Below are 21,210 nucleotides of genomic sequence, written 5' to 3' on the forward strand. Positions count from 1 at the left end.
TGCCGACACGAGAGCGCTACCTTGTAACCCTTCCCAGCCCGACACGCCCGCAGGCTTCCCCAGCCCCCATCTCCACCCCCCGCCCCCGAGCCCGGCTCCGGCGGGGGCCGCAGGTCGGCCGTGTGACCCGAGGCGCTCAGGTAACGCGGCCCCGCCCTACCCTACCCCACCCCGCGGCGCTAGGCGCGGCCTTCAGGGCTTGCCTCCCGGCTGGGACAGGCGACCCAGCGCTCTGGCCGCTCGGCGTTGTGCCGCGGCCGTCCCCCACCCTGAGGCCGGCAGGGAAAAGCTGCTGCAGCCGGCGCCCGGTGAGTCTGGGAATGGGGGCGTCCGGGCCAGGCTCGTCCCTGGGTCCTCCGAGGCCGCGCCACGAGCTGGGCTGCATTTCCTGCCCCCTGGGCCCGGGCCGGGTGGGAAGAGTGGGGAGAGAAAGGAAGGATGATGGGCCTCCTCCCCCTTGACCCCAGGAGCCCCGCGCACCCCGGGGAGGGCCCCCCAACCGGGCGAGGGCGAGGCTCCCCGGCCCGGCGCCGGGGCGGGGATGTTTGCCCCAGGAGGGAGCGGCGGCCGCTGCCCCGACCTTGGCCCCCGCGGCCCCGGCCCTTAGATGGCGGGCCCGAGCCCAGGCCCCTAACCCGGACCGGGAGGGATCTGCCAGGTGGGGCCCTAGCCGAGGCTGGGGGGCCGGGCTGCCCATCCCCCCACCCCGGTGCTGCTGGGGGAGGGGCCGAGGAGCCGCGGCTGCTGCGCTGGGGGCGGAGAGGCTGGGGCCCCGCCCCCTCCCGGGCGCCTGCCCGCACCCACCCACCCTCCGTGGGAGCGGGCCTCCCCCTCCCCCAGTGACCAGGCCCCTCGACATTCGCAGGTGGCCCCCCTCGTGCCTCTGTCCCTGCCCCCTTAGTGCTGGGGGCCTGGGTGGGGGCGGGGGGCGCGCGAACCGCACCCCCTCCCTTCCCGAGCCTGACCCGGGCCCCTGGTTGCAGAATTCGATCGGGGAACGTTCCCGGGAGCGGAGCATTGTGACGTCAGCGCCCCCAGCCCTGGCCGGGCCGGCCGGCCCACGGGGAGCCATGGCGCCCGGCCCCCGCTCCAGCTGAGCCCGGAGCCCCGCGCAGCCCGGCGGCATGGAGCCGCGCGCCTCGGAGCTGAGGGTGGGCTGCCGGCTGCCCGTGAGGGTGGAGCAGATCGTCAACGTGGACACGCTCGTGGTCACCCTGAGCTGCGGCGAACGGAGCTTCACGGGCATCCTGCTGGACTGCGGCAAAAAGTAAGGGGGGGCCTGCTGGAGCTGGGGGGGAGGGGCGCGGGCACCGGGCAGCGTCGGGGAGGGGGAGGGGCGCGGGCACCAAGCCCCCAGTTAGGTGAAAGGGGGCCAGCACCTCCCCCGGCTGGATCCCCGCTTCTGCAGCTTTCGATTTCCCTTTAAGCAGGCGCTTGAAAGGCGAGCTGGGCCGTCGGTGACCTCCCCTGAGGCTGGCAGCCCGGCGGGCAGACTGGGCACTCGGTGCCCGGGGATCCACGGGGCCTGTGCTAGAAATCTCCAGGGCCAGGGGCCTCCCGATTTCAGGGGGCCTGCAAGGCCCGAGCCCTGGCCCTGGGGCTTTCTGGTGCTGTTACCTGCTCAGCCACCACCCCGCGGCAGTGGGGGCTCCCAGAGCCCAGGCCCTGGCTCATTCAGGCAACTTTCTTTGTTCCCCAGCCCTCCTAGGAGAAGGGGAGGGTGTTGGGAAGAAAATACACATATGTGGTCTACTGGCCCCCCAAAAGCGACACCCCCAAGGAGCCTCCGAGGCACTGCTCTCCCAGGCTTGGACTTCTGCAGCAGCTGGGGAGGGGGTCGGGTTGCCCTGTAGAGGTGCCCAGGGAGTTTACTGGGGTCTGGACCAGGGCACCCCAGGGGTGGGCCCCCCGCACCTGCCTGGGAGCCAGCTCTGCTCTCCTTTGCGGCTCTTGGTCCTGGTGTCTGGGCTCCAGCCTCCAGGCAGGTCCCTGATTGGGCATTACTCAGACACCAGGGTCTTCTGGTCTGCCTTCCTGTCAGCCTATCTTTTGGAAACTGCCCCCAGGTTCCTGGTGGGAGGCTGAGCCTCCACTTTTCCTTCTTCCTCAAACGCTTAGAAGGCTCAGAGAGAAGCCATGCGTCTGACAGCTCCTCTGCTGACGTTTTCTCTTCGTTAGCTGGGCTGCCTAGGAGGTAACATGGCCTCCCTCCCCAGAATGGGAATTCCATCTGCTTTGCAGGTGCCTTCTAGGCCTGGGTTCAGGAACAGGCCAGGAGGACAGGAGAGATCAAGAGGCCACAGGAGCTAGGGAGGCACACTGTGTTCCCCCCACAGTCCCCTGGGGGCCTGGGACCTACCTGAAGACCCTTGGTGGGTGAGGCCTCCTGGGGAGCTAAAGCTACTTCTTCTCTGGTGATTGCCAGCCCCCTCCCCTGCTCCATTTCCTCCTTTAGGGTGGCCAGGCTGAGGGGAGTGGGGGCTGTTCTGCAGCTTCTGTGTCCTCTACTCCCACCCCTTCCCACTGGGCCCCCAGGCTGAGTGCACCAGGGCAGGTTCTCCCAAAGCTGGTAGGGGGCAAGCTAAGGGCTGGGGCAGGCCTCCCTCTGCCCCTGCAGTGAAGGGAGGGCTGGGGGTGTGGGAAGCGCCTCCGTGTGGACCGCTCAGGGAGGCCCCAGTTTCCATGCTTCATTGTGTAAGGCCATGCACTTGGCACCCGTGGTAGATCAGTGTTTGGGGTCTTCCTGGGCCTTCCCTGCAGGCCTTTGGGGGCTGTGGCAGCCGTGGCATTCTGGCCTAGTCTGAACAGGAGCAAGTTGCCTCTGCAGGGATCAGACAGGGGGCCTCTGGGACACCAAAGGGGAAGTCGCCTTTGTGGCCCTCCAGCCTGGGCCCTGGAGGCTTTTTCTAAGCTGGGCTGAGGTCAGCCCTGACATGGGGTGTCTGGCTTTAAGCCATCATCCTTTTTAAAAACTGCCACAGAACCAAGGAATCCTGAGGCTGAGGGAGGCCCTCTCTGGAAGCCAGGCTGAGTGACCTTGAATAAGTCACAACTCTGGGCCTCGGGGAAGGCTCTCCTGCTTGGCTCCCAGAGTCCTGAGGAAAGCATTTTGGCCCCTGAAGCAGAGGGTTGGGGAGCGAATCCCTCCAACCTGTCTTGGGCAATCAGGTGTCCCCAAAGATGTGCCTTGTTAGGGGCAGGAGAGTATAGTGGCCAAGCTGGCAGGGACCTCAGGGTCTGTGGAGGAGGAAGGGCATCACCAGGGGGCTGTAACATGGCTGCAGGAAGGCCCAGAGAGACCTGACCTAACTGCCAGGCCTTGGGTAGGCCACTGTGGTGGACTGTTCATTCCTGGGGAAGTGGGTGGCTCATTGGCCTGCCTGTGTGTGTGGCTGGGCGTACCTGCCTTCCCTCTGACCTTCCCATCAGGCAGGCCAGCTAGCCCCCTACACTGACCTGTCAGCACAGTCCCTTCCATGGTGAACTGTGTGTGCAGCACCCCAGGGACCTCTCTTGGGACCCTGGGTATGTATGCATGTGCACGTGGAAGGGGTACCCCAGGAACCTCTCCTGGGACCGTTCTGTATGTGACTCGGACCCCCCCCTTCTTGGGGGCAGCTCTGACACCCAGCACGGCCCCTTTCTCTTGTCCCCCCGACCCCAATGATAGATCCCTATCATTTTTGTTCTGAATCTTTCCTCCCAGAGACCTGCACACTCATGGTTCTTTAACTCTCGCTTCAGTTAAGCCTACTTGGGGCCAGTAAGAAGAGCCAGGCTGACTGGAATGTGACCCCAGAATATGGGTGTTGGTATCCCCTGGGCCAGATTGCCTGGCGCTCTCCTGATAGATAAACTCGGACCCTCGTCCCTGAGAGTGAACTGGGCATCAGGAGAATTGGGAATTTGTGGGGTGCTGTAGGATCTCTCAGGAAGGAAAACCTGGGCTGGGCTAGACCTGGCATCCCCAGACAGCCCACTGGCCAGAGTGGAGGAACCTATAGCTGAGGTCAATCACCTACTTGGCTATCTCATGCCTCCCCAGGAGGAAACTGTGAGGCCGTGGCCCCCCTCTGCAAGTCAGGTTCAGATTGGGCCCCCCCATGTTAGCAGTGGGGTACCCTCACCTCCCCCTCACTGCAGTGTGTCTGCTCTGCCCTGCCCTCAGAAGCTCAGTCACCTCTTGGCTCCAGGGCCCTCCCTGAAAGTATGTAGACTCTCATGGCCCAAGGTCTCTGACCTGGACCTGAGTGAAAACTCTTTCACCCCAAAGCCTGTGAGATGCAACAGAAACAGCCACTGCGGGCATCTGGTGCTTTCCAGGAAGTGGCATCATGAGTCATGTGCCATGCTCCCTACCTCAGGCCCTCAGCCCACCTTCTGCCTGGTGCCCAAAAGGGGGAGAGGGCTTCCTGTGCCTTGGCCTAGACTGCTGGGACGCTCATGAAGTGTGTGCACCTGTGAGCATGTCTGCTGGGGCCAGGATTTATAGTAATGACCACCCATGAAAAAGGCAGGCACTGGGGAATTTGCCCCCAGCCACCCCAGGGGTCTCGTATTCAGAGGAGGGCAGGTGTTCTTGGCCAACTGGAGAGGGAGATAGATGGACAGACAGAGGCAAAGAGGCCAGTGAGGAAGCTTTAGCAGTCGAGCCCGGGGGAGGAGGCAGAAAGTCTGGCCATGGTGGTGGCTGAAGAGGGTCCTGTGGCAGAGAGGGTATGGAAGAAGCTCTATTTCTGGGGGAGGGGCAATGAGAAGGAAGGATGGGGAGGTGGGCCTCACCAGAAAGTAAAGGCATATTTGGAAGCAGGAACGGGGCCTTGAATGCCAGGCAGAAAGGAGGGAGGGTCCTCAGCCTCATCCCTCGGCAGAGTGGAGGGTGGCTAGTACCCCAGGAGGCAGAGGCCAGAGTGGTGGCTGTCTAGGCAGGGGTGTCATCTGGGTAGCTGTGGGGTAGGAAGGAGAGCCCAAGGGGGAGCCAGAGCCCAGGGAGGCCCTGGGTGACCCCTGAGGGCTGCCTTCATGGTGGGAAAAGACAAAGAGCACATTGGTGAAAACAGGAAGTGTACAAAAGAAAGGAAAGGGTCCCTGTTTTCTGCCTTGTTCTAAGCCTAAGCTTGGGCCTGGGACCCCAGAGAGACCGGCCCTGGCTGCTCCTTTCCCCTGGTGCTCGTTCTGGCTCCTGTTCTGAGATCAAGCCTCACCTGATTGGAGGCACGAGGCCTTGCTCACAGGAGGTACCCGCCAGCTCCTAGGTGTCATTGTGGCCTGGTCCCAAGTACCCCTGGTGACTTGGTTCCCACCCCTTATTGACCGAGACCCCTCCCTCAAATGTTGACCAGTTACCTTTCTGTCTTCAGTATCTGGCCCAACTCAGATGGATCTGATTTTTTTTCCAGTCTGCTACTTCTAATGTTTTCGCAGCTGCACTCATTTTGTTTGTGCAGAATGGAAACCTCCATTTTATCTCTTGTAATCTGGAGCCTCTGGTTGCTCTAAGACTGCCCCTGCCATAGCTCGGATGGGGGCGGGGCCTGGTGAAGCCTTAGGGCAGGCGATGAGCAGGGTTTGAAGTCTCAGGACCCTTTGCCTCCTGGCTCTGACCTTGGGACGGTCAGTCCCTGCCCCTCATTTTCCCCTCTGAAAAGCAGAAGGTCCTGAGGTGGTGGAATTTGAGCTTTACTTGGGGTCTGGCCCTTTAGAGGTGGCCACATGACCTGATGAGGGTAAATGGGGAGTCAGACCCAGATTTGAATCCTTCAGGCTCTCACTAGCTGGGAGGCTGTGTGTGTGAGGCTCAGACCCTCATCTGTACAATGAGGCTAATTTCACTGACCACCCCATCCCCCCAGGCTTGGAGTAAGCAGGTCCCTGGAGAGTTTTGCCAACTTAAAAGGAGCATGTTCAGGCCTACTTTGATGACGCTTTGGCTGCAGGCTTCCCTCCTTTTACACTAGCCCCAGGAACCTTTCCCGGAATCTTCCTTCAGGGGCCTGGCCCAGCAGGTTGAGGAGTAGCCGCCCCTGTTGGCAGGCTGGCCTCCTAGGAAGTATCCTGGCCCCTTTGCCAGAAGCCCAAAAGAGGCCTCGTGTACTGAACTCTCAGATTCAGTCCGGGTTGGACCTTGCAGAGGCTTTTGGATCCTGTGTCTGCCAGCCATCTCAGCGCCCTTTGGTCACCTGTGCAGCCTGGGCCTTCTTTGGAATTGGGCCAAGACAGATCCCTGCAGCGCTCCAAAAGAAACTTCCTTCCACGCAGACAGCCTGCTGGTTCTTTGGCTCTGGGCGGGCATCATGGAGCTTCCTTGCTTGCTTAGGGGTCTCCTTCTTGCTGGCACTGAGAGCTGTCCCCCCTCCCCCAACAACATCCTAGAACAAGCCAGTCCCTGGACTCCTATCAGCTTCCCCTCCCCTTCTAAGGCAAGGAGAAAGCTGCCTTGAGTTTTCCAGAATGTGACTTTCTGGGTATACAGGTTGGTGGGGAAGAGACCCTCACTTTTCTGGCCAAGCCTGGATAAGAATTCATTTTCACCAGCTGCTGACAGCCTGTGTGTGTGGTCCGAGGCCCTACGGGCACAATAAGTGGGTGGCACTGAGCCAAGGCCTAGCACCATGGAGGGTGGTTTGTCTTCCCTTGTCCCTCTTCCCTACTGGAGCAGAAGGAGGTGGGGTGCAGGGCTCAGCAGTGGAAACACCTCGTGGTGTGGTCATGGCTTCCTCCCATGTGAGACCACGAGGCACAGGCTGGTGGGGCTGCCCTCAGGCCCAGAGTGGGCCCTGCTCTCTGCGACTGGCATGTGTAGACAGTCTGGGAAGGAAAGGCCTCTCTGCCACTGTGGCCTGGTGGGTCTGGAGGGGACGCCAACAGCAGCAGATGAATGGACACACGGGCCTCATTGAGGGTCGAGGCAGGTCTTACCGATTCGGCCAGTCCTGGGGCCGGGCATCTAAGCCTCCGTGTGCGTGGAGCTGGTCTGGGATTCTGTAAACAGCCCATAGAAGGCTGGACCAAGCCTAGGCAGCAGTAAGAATTTCAGTACCAAGAGGGGCCCCAAAGCTTGGCAACTGGGGTGGGAGGAGGGCTCCCACCTGAGACTTCCATCCAAGAAGTGTTGGGCAGGGTCGGGTGGCTGGGCTGGGCATAAGATTGAGGAATCCACAGGAGAGGAAGCCAAATGAAAGCAGTGTGGTCCTTGAGGGCTGTGAACCAAACTGCAAAGGGGGTGGCCATGGGGGGCCTGCTGCTGGATTTGACTTAGGGAACATGATATTGGTAGGGGCTGCAGGTGGCCTCACAGTAGGAGCAGAAATGGCCAGGGCCTCACTGAACAGCCTGAGGACTTGGGTGGGTATTATGGGGCTCTATCATCCTGGTAGGAAGGGGTATCTGGGAGCAGGACTTGGATAGGCTGGATGGGTCCTTCCCTGCCACCTCAGACTGTGGGACTTGGTGTGGCTCCGACCTGGGTCTCATGGGGTGGCGGTAGCAGCTTGGATAGCAGTGATGGGTGCTTTCTTGAAGCCTGGCACAACTACAGTGCCCCCGAGGCTAGGGTACCAGCTGCCCCTGTCAGAAGGGGGTCAGGTCAGAGGTCCCCTGTTGATGAGCTGGGGATCTGTCCTTGAGGGGCCCCCGCTCTGCTCTGCCCTGCCAGATGAGGTCTTGACATTTGGAGAGTCTTCTTGGGAGTTTCTGGATATCTTCCCCACTCACCTGAGCCACCCTGCCCAGGTCTGATTCTGGAGCCTCAGGGATATCATCTTCCAAGTCTGGGGCCATGGTTGTGGTCAGTCTTCTTGAGTTTGATGTTGCTTTGACTCTTCTGCTGTGGGTGAGACTGGACTTGGTCGGGGAGCACAAGTCTTGGCCCCCATAACTCCCGTTAGGACAAATTGTGGAGCTTCCTGAAGTGGCAGGCTGCTTGTGGGCTGCCACAAGTGCTGCTGCTCTGGGAAGATGAGAAGCATTTCTCTCAGGGCTGAGTGATTGTACAGAGGGAATTGTTGGGGAAACTGGAAGGGGGAGTGAAAACTCAGTTAGACAGGAAACCTGGGGCAGGAGCTTCCCCAGGGATGCCTGGAAGGATGCTGTGTATTTACTTTCTGCTTAAAGTACTTTGAGATTGCATGGACCTTTTAAACATTTTTGTTGGAGAGATCTGGAGTCAATCACCTTAGTCATACATGGCCTTCTTGACACCAACATGGCATCGATGACCCTCGGCTATAGACGTGACTTCCTTTGGCTTCAATCATGAAGGGAGACAGGTTGCCAAAGCTCAGAGGCTGAAGCTGAGTTGGGACCTTCAGGGCCATTTTCATGCCAATTCCCTTATTCTTTGGATGAAAATTAAGAGGTAGAGAAGGTCACATGCAGAGGGAGAGCTGGGAGCCAAGTGAGGTGATGTTTGTCCAGGCCTCCTTCTGCCACCTGAAGCTCATGTTGGAGGCAAGATAAGGACCAGACTCTCAGAATTCATCTGACACGTTTCCCCACCTAGATCTCTTTCTGGGCTAAGGGTCTTCTGGCTGAGGCTCCTTGGGATAGGAAACTCATCACCTTCCATTGTGGTGCATTCTGCTCCAGTGTGGAGTCACAGTTGGGTTTCCTTTGTCTTGGCCCTGTCCTTTGGCGCCATTTGTCTTTCCTGGGAAGCCTTTACAGGCCTAAAGATGTCACCAGGTTCTCCCTTGATGGAGAAGTTGTGGCTTCTGTGGCAGACAGCCGTCCAGGGAGGCTCCAGGCACCTCTGGCCTCCTCTGGATGCTTGCCGCTCTGTTAGTGTCTTTGCCAACAAGGTCTTTCCGCTTTCAGAGCAGAGCACAGCCCTTTAGAAGTGACCAAGTCAGGCATAGACCTTAGGCTTGCTGCAACCTTGTGGCCTTTAGCCTTTCTGTCCTGCCACCAAAAATACTTTGAAAATCCCACTTTCCCCAGTTAACAATTTCCCCACTCACCCTGGACCCCACATTGAGTGATTAAAAAAGAGAGCATTCCTGACAGATGTGTCTAGGCCACTGGGCCAGCTCACAGACGCTTCGCTCTCGGTCTGGCCCCTCTGACTGGAGATGGGCATGGTCGTCCCTGGGAATCCCCATCAGTCAGAAGGGGCTGATCTGCATGGAGCTGTGCAGACGATGCTCTCCTGGTGCTGCTCTCTTCCCTTTGGATCAGATCAGATTTTTCCCAGGTCCCTCCCAAACATCCTTTCTGTACTTTCTGGAAGTGCAGCGATGTTGGTCTGGGGAACGCCTTTCATTTCCAGGTCTTGGTACCTCAAGGTCCTTTTCTGCTCTCTGGGCATTGGCCTCATTGCTGTGTTCTCAGTGCAGTGCCTGCCTCCCCAGCTTGTGGCGGTGGGGGCAGGGAGATTTTCTGAGGCAGCTATTTTAATAGCCATTTTTCTTTAATAATTTGACTATAATAAAACCAGCTGTGGAAGCCAGTGTAGGAGCTCATGGAATTGCCCCCAGTCTCTCTACCTCTGGAAAACGGCACGGACACTTTGCAGAGAGACCAGGGGAGCAACGTCTGCAGGATGGGATGGTGACCTTGGGCCTGACAGGACCTGGGTGTGTGGGCAGGTTGCAGACCAGGAGCTGGCATCAAGGTTGGTGCAAACAGGAAACTGAGGCCCAGAAAGGCCATGTCTTGTGCCATGTCCCCAGGAAACAGGGGATGGAGGTGGCAAGTCTGTCTGTGGCCAGAGAGCTTGTTAAAATAACTTTAATAGATATTACTGCCCAGATAATAGCCACCTCCCACAGTCCGGAGTGCCCTGGCTACAAAAGATAAGTGTGTCCCTGCCCTCTAGCAGCTTCTGTTCTGGTAAAGAGATAGTGGATGGTCTTTCTTGGTGCAGTGGCCACGTTACTGTCCAGGAGGAGCCACTGTTGGGTGATTGGCCAGAAGAGACCACCAAGTTAGATGGTTGGATGGACAGTGAAGCATGGTCCATGGTCAAGGCTGGCCTGTCTCATGACCCATGTAGTGGCCCTGGCTGATTCTCCAGTCAGGGCAGTACAGCCTCAGGGCTGTGGTTCCAGAGCCAGGGAATTGTCATCTGAGCCAATTAATTGAGGCAAATAGAGATTAACAGTTGTGATTCAGGAGAGTTAGGACAGATGTGAATCGCTGAAGCTTCAAGTCCTGGGGACTGTGCGGTGCTGCAGACTTTGCCTGGCCCCTTTTCTTGTCGGTTGACCCCCAGGTCTTGTGTAGCCACTCTGTTTTAGCATTTTCTACAGCACCAGGAGCCATGGCTAACAAACCCCTACTTGTTCTCCTGCCATAAGATGCAGGTTGCAGGTTTCCCTTTGCTTGACAATTACAAATTAAATGACTGTGGATGTTGTGCAGGCAGGATCTTACCCCTAACTCCCATCCTGTTCACATGTCTTTGGGAACATGATGATGAACTTGGGGGGAACCTTTACTCTGGATTACTGATGGTACCAAGTTTGTGCCAGGTTGCAATCCCACCAACAATGTATGAGTGCCCATTTCCCTGTAGTCTTACCAGTGTTATGAGTTAAAAAGAGCTTTTTCTTCTTTGGTCATCACATTTGGAAGCCATCTTGGCTTACCTTTATCAGGGTTTTGAGCTATCTCTAGGTGGGACAGCTAGATCACAGCTCCTTAGATTCTGAATAAGACAACAACGTCAAGCCCTGACTGATGCATGTTACCCTTGTCCCAGCTTTGGCATTCTGGTGGGCGCTGGGAGGGAAAAGGGAGTGAGTATTCTATGACACCTACTATGTGTATGACCTTGTGCTAAGCGCTTTACAATTGTCCTCTCATTGGATCCTCACAACAATCGTGGGAGGCTGGTGCTATGGTGACCTCCATTTTGCCTTTGGGGAAACTGAGGCAGACAGTGGTTTTGGTGAGGTGCCCAGCATCATCCAGGTAGTGGATGTCTAAGGCTGAATTTGAACTCCAGGCCTGATGCTGGGAACACTTAGCCCTGGTGCCCCATGTCTCCCTCATCCTCTGCCTTGTGCCCTCCACACCTCTTTGGTTGCCCACTCTGACATGGTCCTTCCTTCTTGGCCTCCTCCATTTTCACTTAGAACCCTTTGGTGGGGCGGGGCCCTTGGAGGGCTGGGTGGTCAGGGCTTGGGCCTCCCCCACAGAGAGGGGAGATCAGGGAAGAGTCTGTGGGTGCATGGAGCCAGGAAGGCCTTGGTCATGAGGGAGGAGGAGACGTGGCTGGTCAGCAGTGTCAGAAACCATGCCTGCCCGAGTGGGCCCAGTGTGACAAGCCTCTCCCATCCTTCTCCCAGACCAGACCAGTGGTCAGAGACCCCTCTGAGGGCCAGCCCAGGACAAGGGCCTCCCTGCCCTGCTCCAGCTGGAAGGGGATGGGACATTGTGGGAGGGGGAGCCAATCCATGCCCACTTTTCATCTTGTGTCCCTTTCTCTTTACTCCCACAGGTCTGGGCTCTTTGGTCTTCCCTTGTCTTTGCCGAAGCGAGATGCCCCACTGTCAGATAGCTGCTCACGTTGGGACCCGTGTGAAGAAAAAGGAGATGCCCCAGCCCCTGAGACCATCCTCCCACCTCCACCACCCGCAGAAAAGCCCTTGGACCCTGCCCCACCTCCAGTGCCCCCTTTGCCTGCTGGGAGTGCCCCTCCTTTCCCCCCCTATTTTGAAGGCGCCCCCTTTCCTCACCCACTCTGGCTCAGACACACATACAACCAGTGGGTTCCCCAGCCTCCCCCACGGACAATCAAGCGCACCAAGAGACGGCTCTCTCGCAACCGGGACCCAGGCCGCCTGATCATGAGCACCATCCGGCTGCGGCCACGGCGAGTGCTCTGTGAGAAATGCAAGAACACCCTGAACCCTGAGGAGAGCCCAGCCAGCCAGCCCAGTACCAAGCCACGGCGGCGGCTGAGTGCGCCAGACAAGGAGCCCAAGAAGCCAGAGGAATTGGACTACGAGATGCGGCGGGGCAAGCGGGAGAAGAGCGCGGGCGAGCTGGTGCCACGCAGCCCTGTCATCAAGATCTCCTACAGCACGCCGCAGGGTAAGGGGGAGGTCGTGAAGATCCCCTCCCGTGTGCACGGCTCTCTCAAGCCCTTCTGTCCCCAGCAGGGTTTGCAGAATGGCAGCCAGGACCAAGAGGCGCGAGACACTGGCCCCGGGGACCGACTGCCTGGCGGCAGCCCTCCAGCTTCCATCCCTAAGCTGAAGCTGACCCGGCCTGTGCCTTCGGGGGATGCACCCCCTCCCAAGATCCGCCTGAAGCCCCACCGCCTCCCCCGTGCTGGTGGCAGCCCTGGCAGCGGCCAGAGCGTCTCCATCTACAAGGCAGAGCTAATTGAGGAGCTGGGCGACCTTCCGGGCAGCCGCGAGTCCCACACATCATCTGCCTTTTACACGGATGGGTCCTCGCGTAGGAGGCGGCGGAGGCTAGCAGAGCTATCCTCAGGGAGCTCTGGGGAAGAGGATGACTTCGGCAGGTTCTCCCAGGCCAAGGATGGCCGTGACAACCTGGCTTTTCTCATGAATTACAAAAGGAAGGCCGACTCGTCCAGCCTGTCCGTGTGCAGCAATGACAGCTTGGACGAGTCCAGCTCGGACACCGCGTCCCCTGACGGCTGCGACTTCCTGCCCGGGGATGACGCCTCCGTCTCATCCTCGTCCCGAGAGGAGCGCAAGACGGTGCCCCCATTGACGGTGCGGCTGCACACGCAGAGCGTGGCCCGGTGCGTGACGGAGGATGGCCGCACGGTGGCCGTGGGTGACATCGTGTGGGGCAAGATCCCTGGCTGCCCGTGGTGGCCAGCTCGTGTGCTGGACCTCAGCCTGAGCCAGAAGGAGGATGGGGCACCCTCCTGGAGGGAGGCCCGTGTCTCCTGGTTCGGCTCGCCTACCACCTCGTCTCTGTCCCTCTCCAAACTGTCCCCTTTCTCTGAGTTTTTCAAACTGAGATTTAACCGTAAGAAGAAAGGCGTGTACCGCAAAGCTATTACAGAAGCCGCCAAAGCGGCCGAGCACTTGAGCCCCGAAATCCGGGAGCTCTTAAGCCAGTTTGAAACGTAACTCTGGTTCGAGGATCAGGTGAGTGTGCATGGGATCCTGGGTGGGTGGTGGGAGGGGGTCCCCCATGAATGGAGTGGCAGGGGGAGAAAGCTGATCCTTTTGGTTTCTGGCTGGGGCCAGAGACGTGGGCCCACCCTGGACAGGAGTGAAGGGTCTTCTTAGGACTCAGGCCAGGCCGGCTTCTTCTCTGTTCTAGGAAGCCCCAGGGGACTTGGAAGTGGGGGACCCTCAGAGCACTAGATCATTTAGGGAGAAGGGGTCACTTGTAGACCTCTCTGCCGACCTTTCCAGTGTCCCATGGTTCTGTATTCAACCTTGAAACCTCTGGTAGAGGGGGCCCCTTTTGTGGTCTGGGACTCTGAGCCTCTTGCTCCCCAGTAAACAGTCCCGCCAGCCAGTGAGAGGTGGTCTCCGGCCCTCTGCCCTTTGTCCTTGAGCTGCTAGTGGGCCTCGGATCTGTTAGGAATGGAGACCAGTGGCAGACAAAGACTCCTCCCTCCCTATGGCCTTAGAGCATCTGAGCTTGAAGTCTGGCCCTGCCTCTCACTGCTGGTATGACTTTGAGCGGATGACTTCAGTGGTGTGGGCCTGCCTCAGTTTCTTTACCTGTAAAACAAAGGTGTCAGACTAGACAATTTTGGTCTGCGGGCCACTGTGGAACCTGCATTATTAAGATTCTGGTGTGGGCGCTGGGGACTCTCACAGAGCAGCCTATGCTCCCAGGAAGCATTTGTCCTGCTGGGAGATGAGAAAGCAGAGAGGGTGTTCTGGAGGAGGGGGCAGAAGATGGGCTAACCTGCAGATGATGGCCAGCTTGGCTAGACCACAGCCTGTGCTGAACATTTGGCTTGAGCACCTCTGAGGGACTTCAGAGCCCAGAGTGCGTCCCTTGGTCCTGGAGGCCAGAGGGAGCCACTTGGGAACAGTGACTTGGCAGTGGTATGGAGCCCGGACTGGAAAGGCCAGTGGTGGTGGGGGCAGCGTGAGAGGAGAGGACAGGGTCTCTGTAGTAGGATAGGCCCTGGCACCATGTTGGATCTGGGGGATGACAGAGAGGGTTTCCAGTAAGCATTTGAAGGTCATTAGAGAGGTAAGAACCAAGGCTCTAGGGGACAGAATTTGCTCCATTTTGAATATGTTGAACTGAGGATGTCTGTGGTTGAGTCTGTAGTTCTCAGAGTGGGTGTGGGGGCAGCAGATGGGGAGTCAGCCCAGACCAAGGCTCAGGGGGTACCATCAGCCCAGAGAGGAGAGGGCAGTGTAGCCCTGGGCTGGGCCACTAAGGGATGGAGACAGGCAAGGCAAGAAAACTAACTGGCGAGTGGTGCCTGTGAAAGTCCACAGAGTGGAGGGCCTGGTTAAGGGCCTGGTTAAGGGCCAGAAGGGGACCTGGGGCTGCCAGACTGAGCGACATCAGGGATCTCTGAGGTCAGAGTGGAGCCCTTGCAGGGAGGGGAAGATCGGGCATGTCCATGGGTGTGGCTGTGCCAGGGCCCAGAGGTCAGTGACTCAGGGACTCTTGGTCTTCGTAGTGTGAGAGAAACCTGGCAAAAGACTCCAGGACAGCGAGGTGGGTGGGATGACCACTGCTGCCCCTGCCCTAGACAGAATGACCCTCCCAGGACAGAGAGCTGGGAGTGGGGGAGGTCTGCATGGAGGAGCTGCCCCTTTCCCCAAGAGGTCAGACAACCCAGGCAGCAACATGGGAGAGTGGCCCATGCTTGGCAGGAGGGGGCTTCTCCTGGGCATCCGGATCTTGGAGGTGAGGCTAGGCAGGAGAGCTGAGAAAGGCCCTTCCAGCATGGGACAGTGTTCAGAGAGGGTTGCCCAGCCAGTGTAGATTCCCAACTAGTGTAGTAGATGCCCCCCCTGAAGGGGAAGGGAGAGGCAACTGTTCCCAGGAGGGCCCTTTGGGGAAGGGCTCCCGGGTCAGGTCCCCACCCTTCCTGGGTTCCCCCTTTCCCAGCCAAAGACAGTGCTGGGTGCCTGGAAGGGGCAGCTCCCGCCTCATTCTGCCTGCTGTGGAATCCCACGGGGTGTGGGCATCTTAGTCACTTCCCCAGAACCCTCTGCCTTGCTTTCCCGATTAATGGGGCCAACTCCCTGCACCAGCAGCAAAGTGTTGGTGTGTCTGGTGCTGGGCACTCTTGTGACCTGGGACTTTTCCCCTGGGATTCTTTTAGCCAAGGAGGACAGATATGGGCCAGGTGGCAGTCTGTGGGGGAAGCCTGCTGTATGCACAGAACTTGAGAATTCATTAGCACTTCCTGGTCTGTCCAGAGCAGGGCCCAAGTGGTAACCTCAGGTTTAGGCAGGCTCATTTTTCATTCACTTGGATGGAAATGCAGCGCTTTTCAGCTGGTACCTCTGCCCAGCCATACCCAATCTCTGCCCGGCAGACATGCCAGAGAAGGCGCCATCCCTGTCCCCGCCAGTCTCTCATTTCTCCTCTGTTTTTGGCTGAGGCCAGTGATTTCTTGGCTGGAGGAGCTCCCCATCTCTGTGGCCTAGGGACACAGCCAGTGTGGACGTGTCGTATGGGACTCAAACCCAAGTTTTGTCCAGACTTTTCCATTCTCAGAGAGGGAAGGAGGTGACCAGGGTACACAGAGCCCACAAGCCCCTTCCTTGTGAGGGGCTGCAGATGCCGCTCTGATCATAGCCTGAGGGAAGTTGAGTGAGGCGCCCAGAATGTCCAAGGAGGACCTGGTCATCGGGGACCTCTGCACTGAGGGTCCATGGCTGTGCGACAATGACCGTAGGGCCAGGGCCAGGATGCAGCCCCCGACCTTTCCTGCTGGGGTTCTCAGTTGTACTTTCTGGATGACACTCCCCCTCACCCCTGCCCCTGTGTCATCCAGAAAGTGAAGGAGACAGTCACTGCCTTGGGCTCCTAAGCCAAGCCTGGCCAGGCGGATCCTAGTGCACGTCTGTGGTCCATGTGGAGATGAGCAACCCCCAGGCATCACGGCTGTGGCTGAATTTCTAGGGAATATGGGGGCCAGCTCATGGCCTCATGTTCCATCCATACATCCTGCCCTGGGGCAGACCTGGGCCACATCATTCTGGGCTCATATAACACATACAGGTTCCAGGGATGGCGAGCTTGGGTGCCCTCAGGCATCCAGCCTAGCAGTGGCCATCTTGTCCTGGTCTGGGGGTGAGTCTACTGTATGATCTGGGTGTGCCTGAGGAAGGTGGCCAGGGTACTGCCATCAAGATGCTCCGGGGAGGGTTAGCTGGAGGAATGGGGCAGAGAAACTGGAGTGGACAAGAGAGGGAGTAGAGTCAGAGCAGGCTGCGAGTCCAGGCAGGCTGTGGAAAGATCCATGACGGGAAGGGCAGGGCGTCCAAAGACCCTCCCATGGGAGAGGGCTCACCTTGTCTTCTCTGCCCCCCAGGACTGACTTGGGCTGTACTCTAGCCAATCCCTTTGATCAGAGGCTGTTTGGGGCTGGTGCTGCTAGGGCTGGGGAGGGGCATGGGGGGGGTGGGGAGGAGTGGAGCGAATGGTCCTTGTTTGGAACAGGCTGCATGGAAAGGCCACTGAGTCTTTGTGGAAATTGAATGAGTTAGTAACTGCCCCACCAGTTAGAACAGTGGCAGGGGTCAGGGAGGCCCTTAGCCTGGTAAGGGGTTGAGGATGGCCCTTTTAGGTCCTACAGCTGCGGGGGCCAAGTTCTGAGATTTGTTTACAGACATCTGTTATGACAATCCTCAGAATGAATGTCAGAAAACTGTTCTTGAAAAAAATAGTTTGTCAGAAAGTAAAGTCCTGCACTCCCAGCCCTTCAGAGGCTCTGTGGTGCTGGTGTGGATGTGCCCAGGAGCCCAGATACCATCATCCTTTCCTCTCCAGGCCAAAGGGGTGGGGGTGGGGCACTGCAGACCAACCAGGGTCCCTTGGGTCCCCTCGCCCCCCCAGTAACAGGTCATGAACCCAGGCGCTCTGGCTGCCATCTGCATGGGGGCTGCCATTCTCCATCTCGGAGGATATTTAACTGACACAACCTGAGAACCGCCAGGTGTCTGTAAAGGTCAGCTGGCAGATCAGGTGGCCCACCAGTCTCTACGTTTGTCCTAGGGGTGCCTCTCAGGCCCCTTCCTGCCTGTGTTCCTGCAGATTACCGAGTGGGGCCAGAGTGGACGGTCCGGGAGGCCAGTTGAGGAACTGAGGTCATCTCGGAGCCTGGCTGCTGCCCAGATGGCCTCCTCTGGCCACCTTGCAAGAGCTGACAGGCCATGAATGTTGGGAAAATATTCAGTCCCTGCCTTGGACATGGTGGAGGAAAAGGGTCTCGACCCATGGTTGGGTCTAGCCTGGCTTGGGGTGAATGTTTCTGGGTCATGAAAGGGCATCACCCTCCCCGCCACCTCAGATGTCCCTGTCCTGGGAGTGTTTTCAGGGGAGCCAGGCGTGGCCCAGGAGCATAGGATGAGAGGCCAGCAGAGCATGTGTGTATGTGTGGGTTCACATATATGGGGCATGGTTTCCCCCCTCATGGCCTTTTCCTCTTGTAGCATCCCCCTCGAGGCCAGCCTTTCCTTGGACCTCCTGCTGGTTACTAATGGAAGGGGGTGGATTCCTTGGGCAGAGGGGGATAGAACAGGGGGGATGGAAGAAAGCCGCATCCAGCGTCCTGGTTTCCTTGTAGAGGGTTGAAGTTTAGACAGTGGGGAAAGGAGAGGGGGAGGGGGGAAGTCAGGCAAGGGGCTGCAGATGTCCCTGGCCTGGACAGTGCTGAGGCAGGCTGGGAGGGGTGGGTTTGCATTCATATTTGGCCGAGCCTAATTGGAGATGTCTGAGGTGGAGCTAGGAGAGGTTGGAGGCCCCCAGAGCCTGATGGTGTGGGGCAGGGGGGGGGGACACCTGGGGGGAGGCACTGCCCTGGGGCAGAGTTGGGTCTGGAGAAGGAGCTGGACTGGGCCCTGGTACTTGAGGCCAGGGCCACAGCGAGTGACCAGCAGGTTGGCCTGAGCCCCTGGGGGCACAGTGGGGTAGCTTGGTAACTCAAGACTTAGTGCTGTCCAAGGTGGGGGCCCACCCTTTCCCTTGTTGGGGTGATATGGGCGATGAATGACCCATGAGGTATAGAGATCCCCCTGCTGGCCCTTTTTACAGACTTAGAAACCGAGGACAAGAGGACAGATGGATACACCCATGGTCGTGTCCAACTTTCTGTGATCCCACCCTGGGTTTTCTTGGTGGAGATACTAGAGTGGTTTGCCATTCCCTTCTGCAGTTCATTTTATAGATGAGGAAACTGAGGCAAACAGAGTAGAGTGACTTGCCCAGGGTCATCCACCTGCTAAGTGTCTGAGGCCAGATTCTGCCCCAGGTCTTCCTGACTGTACTCGTGCTCTATGCACTGTGACGCCACCTAGTTGCTCCCCGCCAGGTCACAGGGTAGGCAAGACTTGAACTCAAGTCCAGATTCTCTGAGGATCATGGGCTGATTTTTTGGCTGCTCCTTCATCTGCTATGCCCGAGGCTCAGAGGCCCCCAGGTAGGAGTTGGGGACCAGGGCTTCCTGTTTTATGCCACACTGGACAGGCTACCTCTGGTCCAGCATGGCCTCCTTCTTCCTGCTGCTGGTTATAGTTCCCCCAGGATGAGGGATGACTGCATGCCTGGGGCCTGAGGCTGGGTGTTTCCCATGGAGATTCTCCCCCAAACAGAATCGAGCGTCGGGTCGATCTCTCCACAGTCTGGCCCAGCTCACTATGTTGACAGTCGTGCCAGGAAGGTGCTGGCCATCCATGGCGGGTAGGGGGGACTCCACCTCGCTGGTCACTCACCTCCTAATCACACACTGGCCAGCTCTGCTGGAAAACAAATGCTTCTCCCCACCTGAGACCCAGATGGCCCCAGAGGCCGAGCCCAAAGACCTGAGTGAGGCACCTAGCATACAGTTGGTGCTCCGTAAATGCTAGGTGCTGTTTTTTCCTGTTCTCATGACTACACTGCTGCTGTGATTCAGATGCTAGGGGCCAGGGAGGGTGTGGAAGGGGGAGCCCCGGCCTGGGAGAGGGGCTGCCTGTGGGAAGGGTGCAGATGGGGGAGGGCTTGATGCCTGGCTGTGCCCATGCTCTTGTCAGGGGAGGGGCCAATCTGACTTTCCCCCCTTTCCTCCAGGTAACTGAAGATGGGCACCCAGCTGTTTGATGACTCCTGCCAGCTTCCTGCCACGCTCCCCACAACAGCCTCAAGGATGCCCCTGCCCGGGTGGGCATCAGGGTGGGCTTCTGTCTGACTGCAGGAGAGGGAAGTGAGTGAGACCCTGGCCTGTTCCAGGGGAGATAGTGTGGAGAGCGCGATGCCCGGCCGGGAGGGCTGCACTCGCCCACTCTGAATGTATCTATCCTTCTTGATTCCAAACACCGAGTTAGCTTAGATCCACGGGCCAGCAGGGGACCCGCTTGAACACGTTGCTGCTGCTGCTTTGAAGAGGACGCCCCCTCCCCCATTTGCGGGCCCCAGCCCCCCTGCACCTCCTTCCTGCCATCGGAGTCGAGAAGAGGGCTCCCCTCTCCCTGCTGCTGTCCCTCCTGCCCGCATGATCCGTCTTCCACTCCAGCCCTGCCCACCGGGGCCTCCTCTATGCCAGGCGCCCAGACCAGCCTGGCCCTCCTCGGTGTCACAGACATGGGGTGTGGGGATTGGGGGCTTTTTTCTTCTTTTTGTCACTTTAAAGACCAAAAATGTGTGCTTGGAGCCAGGCGACTCTCACTGGTTTAAATGTACAAAGATCCCAAATAAATCTGTGTGTGTCAGTCGCAGCCCACGGCTCTGGGCTCTTGCCTCTGTGGGGGGGCAGTGGGGAGACTGAAGTCTGGTGCTGTGGGAGCAACGGGAGGCTTCCAGGGAGGACAGAACCCAGCGGGGCACCCCTGGGATCTGGGAGCCCTGAGCTTCCCCTCTGAGGACGAGGGTTTGAATCCTTACTCCTCCCTGAGGAGCCTTGGGCAAGTCTGTAGGCCTTAGGGAAAGCCCTAGAGGGCCCAGAACTGGGAGGCCCTGGCCTATGGCTCTCCACAGCATCCCTGGGAAGCAGGTGTAATCATCCCCATTATACAGATGAGAACACTGAGGCCAGGCCACGTCACTTTCAGTGACAGACCCGAGTCTAATCTGGGAGGTTCTGGACTCTCCATTGGGAGGCAGGATTTCGGGACCAACCCCAGGGGTCCTTGTCCCAGCTGCCTCCCCTATGTTAGACAACTTTCTCTGAAAAGCCCCTGAGGACCCCAGCCCCCTCCAACCAGAGGAAGCCTCTGGAGAGTGCTTGGAATGCATTGAACCAGCCTGGTCTTTGAAATGAGGGCAGGGCAGTGGCCCTAATACTCTGATCCCAGGAGCACTCAGGGTCCCAGGTGGTGTTTGGTCCAGCAGACATCAAGTGAGGGGAGATGGGAAAGAAAGGCCAGGGCTTGCCCTTTAGGGTTTACAGTCTCCATGTCAGGAGACTATATCAATCGCTGGGGAAAACAGGGAGGGTTTGTCAGGGGAGGGTTCCCAGTGGGGGCCAAGGAAGTGCCTGGGCAGATAGATGCAAGGAGGCTGGAGATTGAAGTCAGGCGGTCAGGTCGTGGGTTTTCTGTTTTTATAAGAATAGGAAAGAAGTGTGTTTATGGGCCCTGCACTCAGGACATCCTGAAGAGGGGAGTGGGGAGGCAGCAGAGAGCCTCTTACCCAGGGTCCAGCCTGGCAGGGCAGTGAGGGATGACAGGTTGGGGAAGCAGAGGGTCCAGGGTCAGGATGTGTGTGGGTATGGGGGGGGGGGGGCGGTGTTGGCAGAGGGAGCTGTGGCAGGGAGGAGATCAGTGTAAGGTCATGGAGATGTGGGTTTGGCCAGGTCCATCCATCTCTGCCTCAGTCTTCCCTTCTGTAAAAGGAGGCAGTTAGGTCTGACCATCTGTTTTTGGAGGCGGAGGAGGCTGGAGGAGTGAGCCATGGGAACAGGAGGCCCAGAGTCCACAACAGGCCTGTGTACATCCCCTAGGTGAGAGAGGAGTCCTGAGCCAGGAGCTGAAAGGAGGGAGGTGGTCAGGCCCTGTGAGTGATGCAGGTGAATAGAAGTCTGCTAGGGGGATGGGGGGTGGAAGGGACCCTAGGAAGGGGCAAGGCCAGCCTATGCTGTAGGAGACTGCCAGG

The 21,210-nt window shown here is 58.5% G+C and overlaps 1 protein-coding gene across 1 annotated transcript; it reads left to right on the top strand.

Annotated features, from left to right (window-relative positions):
- The first annotated feature begins 1,112 nt into the window (after positions 1-1,112).
- Positions 1,113-19,835, top strand: PWWP2B (PWWP domain containing 2B). Its single transcript, XM_072629116.1, has 3 exons — positions 1,113-1,267; positions 11,441-13,073; positions 19,192-19,835. The coding sequence occupies exons 1-2, from the start codon at positions 1,125-1,127 to the stop codon at positions 13,053-13,055; spliced, it is 1,758 nt and encodes a 585-aa protein (XP_072485217.1). The 5' UTR covers positions 1,113-1,124; the 3' UTR covers positions 13,056-13,073; positions 19,192-19,835.
- The last annotated feature ends 1,375 nt before the right edge of the window (positions 19,836-21,210 follow it).

This window comes from Notamacropus eugenii, chromosome 1 (genome assembly GCF_028372415.1).
Source record: "Notamacropus eugenii isolate mMacEug1 chromosome 1, mMacEug1.pri_v2, whole genome shotgun sequence".
Lineage (NCBI taxonomy): Eukaryota > Metazoa > Chordata > Mammalia > Diprotodontia > Macropodidae > Notamacropus > Notamacropus eugenii.

Coding starts and splice junctions, on each gene's coding strand:
- PWWP2B (XM_072629116.1), top strand. CDS start 1,125: ATGGAGCCGCGCGCCTCGGAGCTGAGGGTGGGCTGCCGGCTGCCCGTG. Junction 1,268..11,440: donor CTGCTGGACTGCGGCAAAAA/GTAAGGGGGGGC, acceptor TTACTCCCACAG/GTCTGGGCTCTTTGGTCTTC.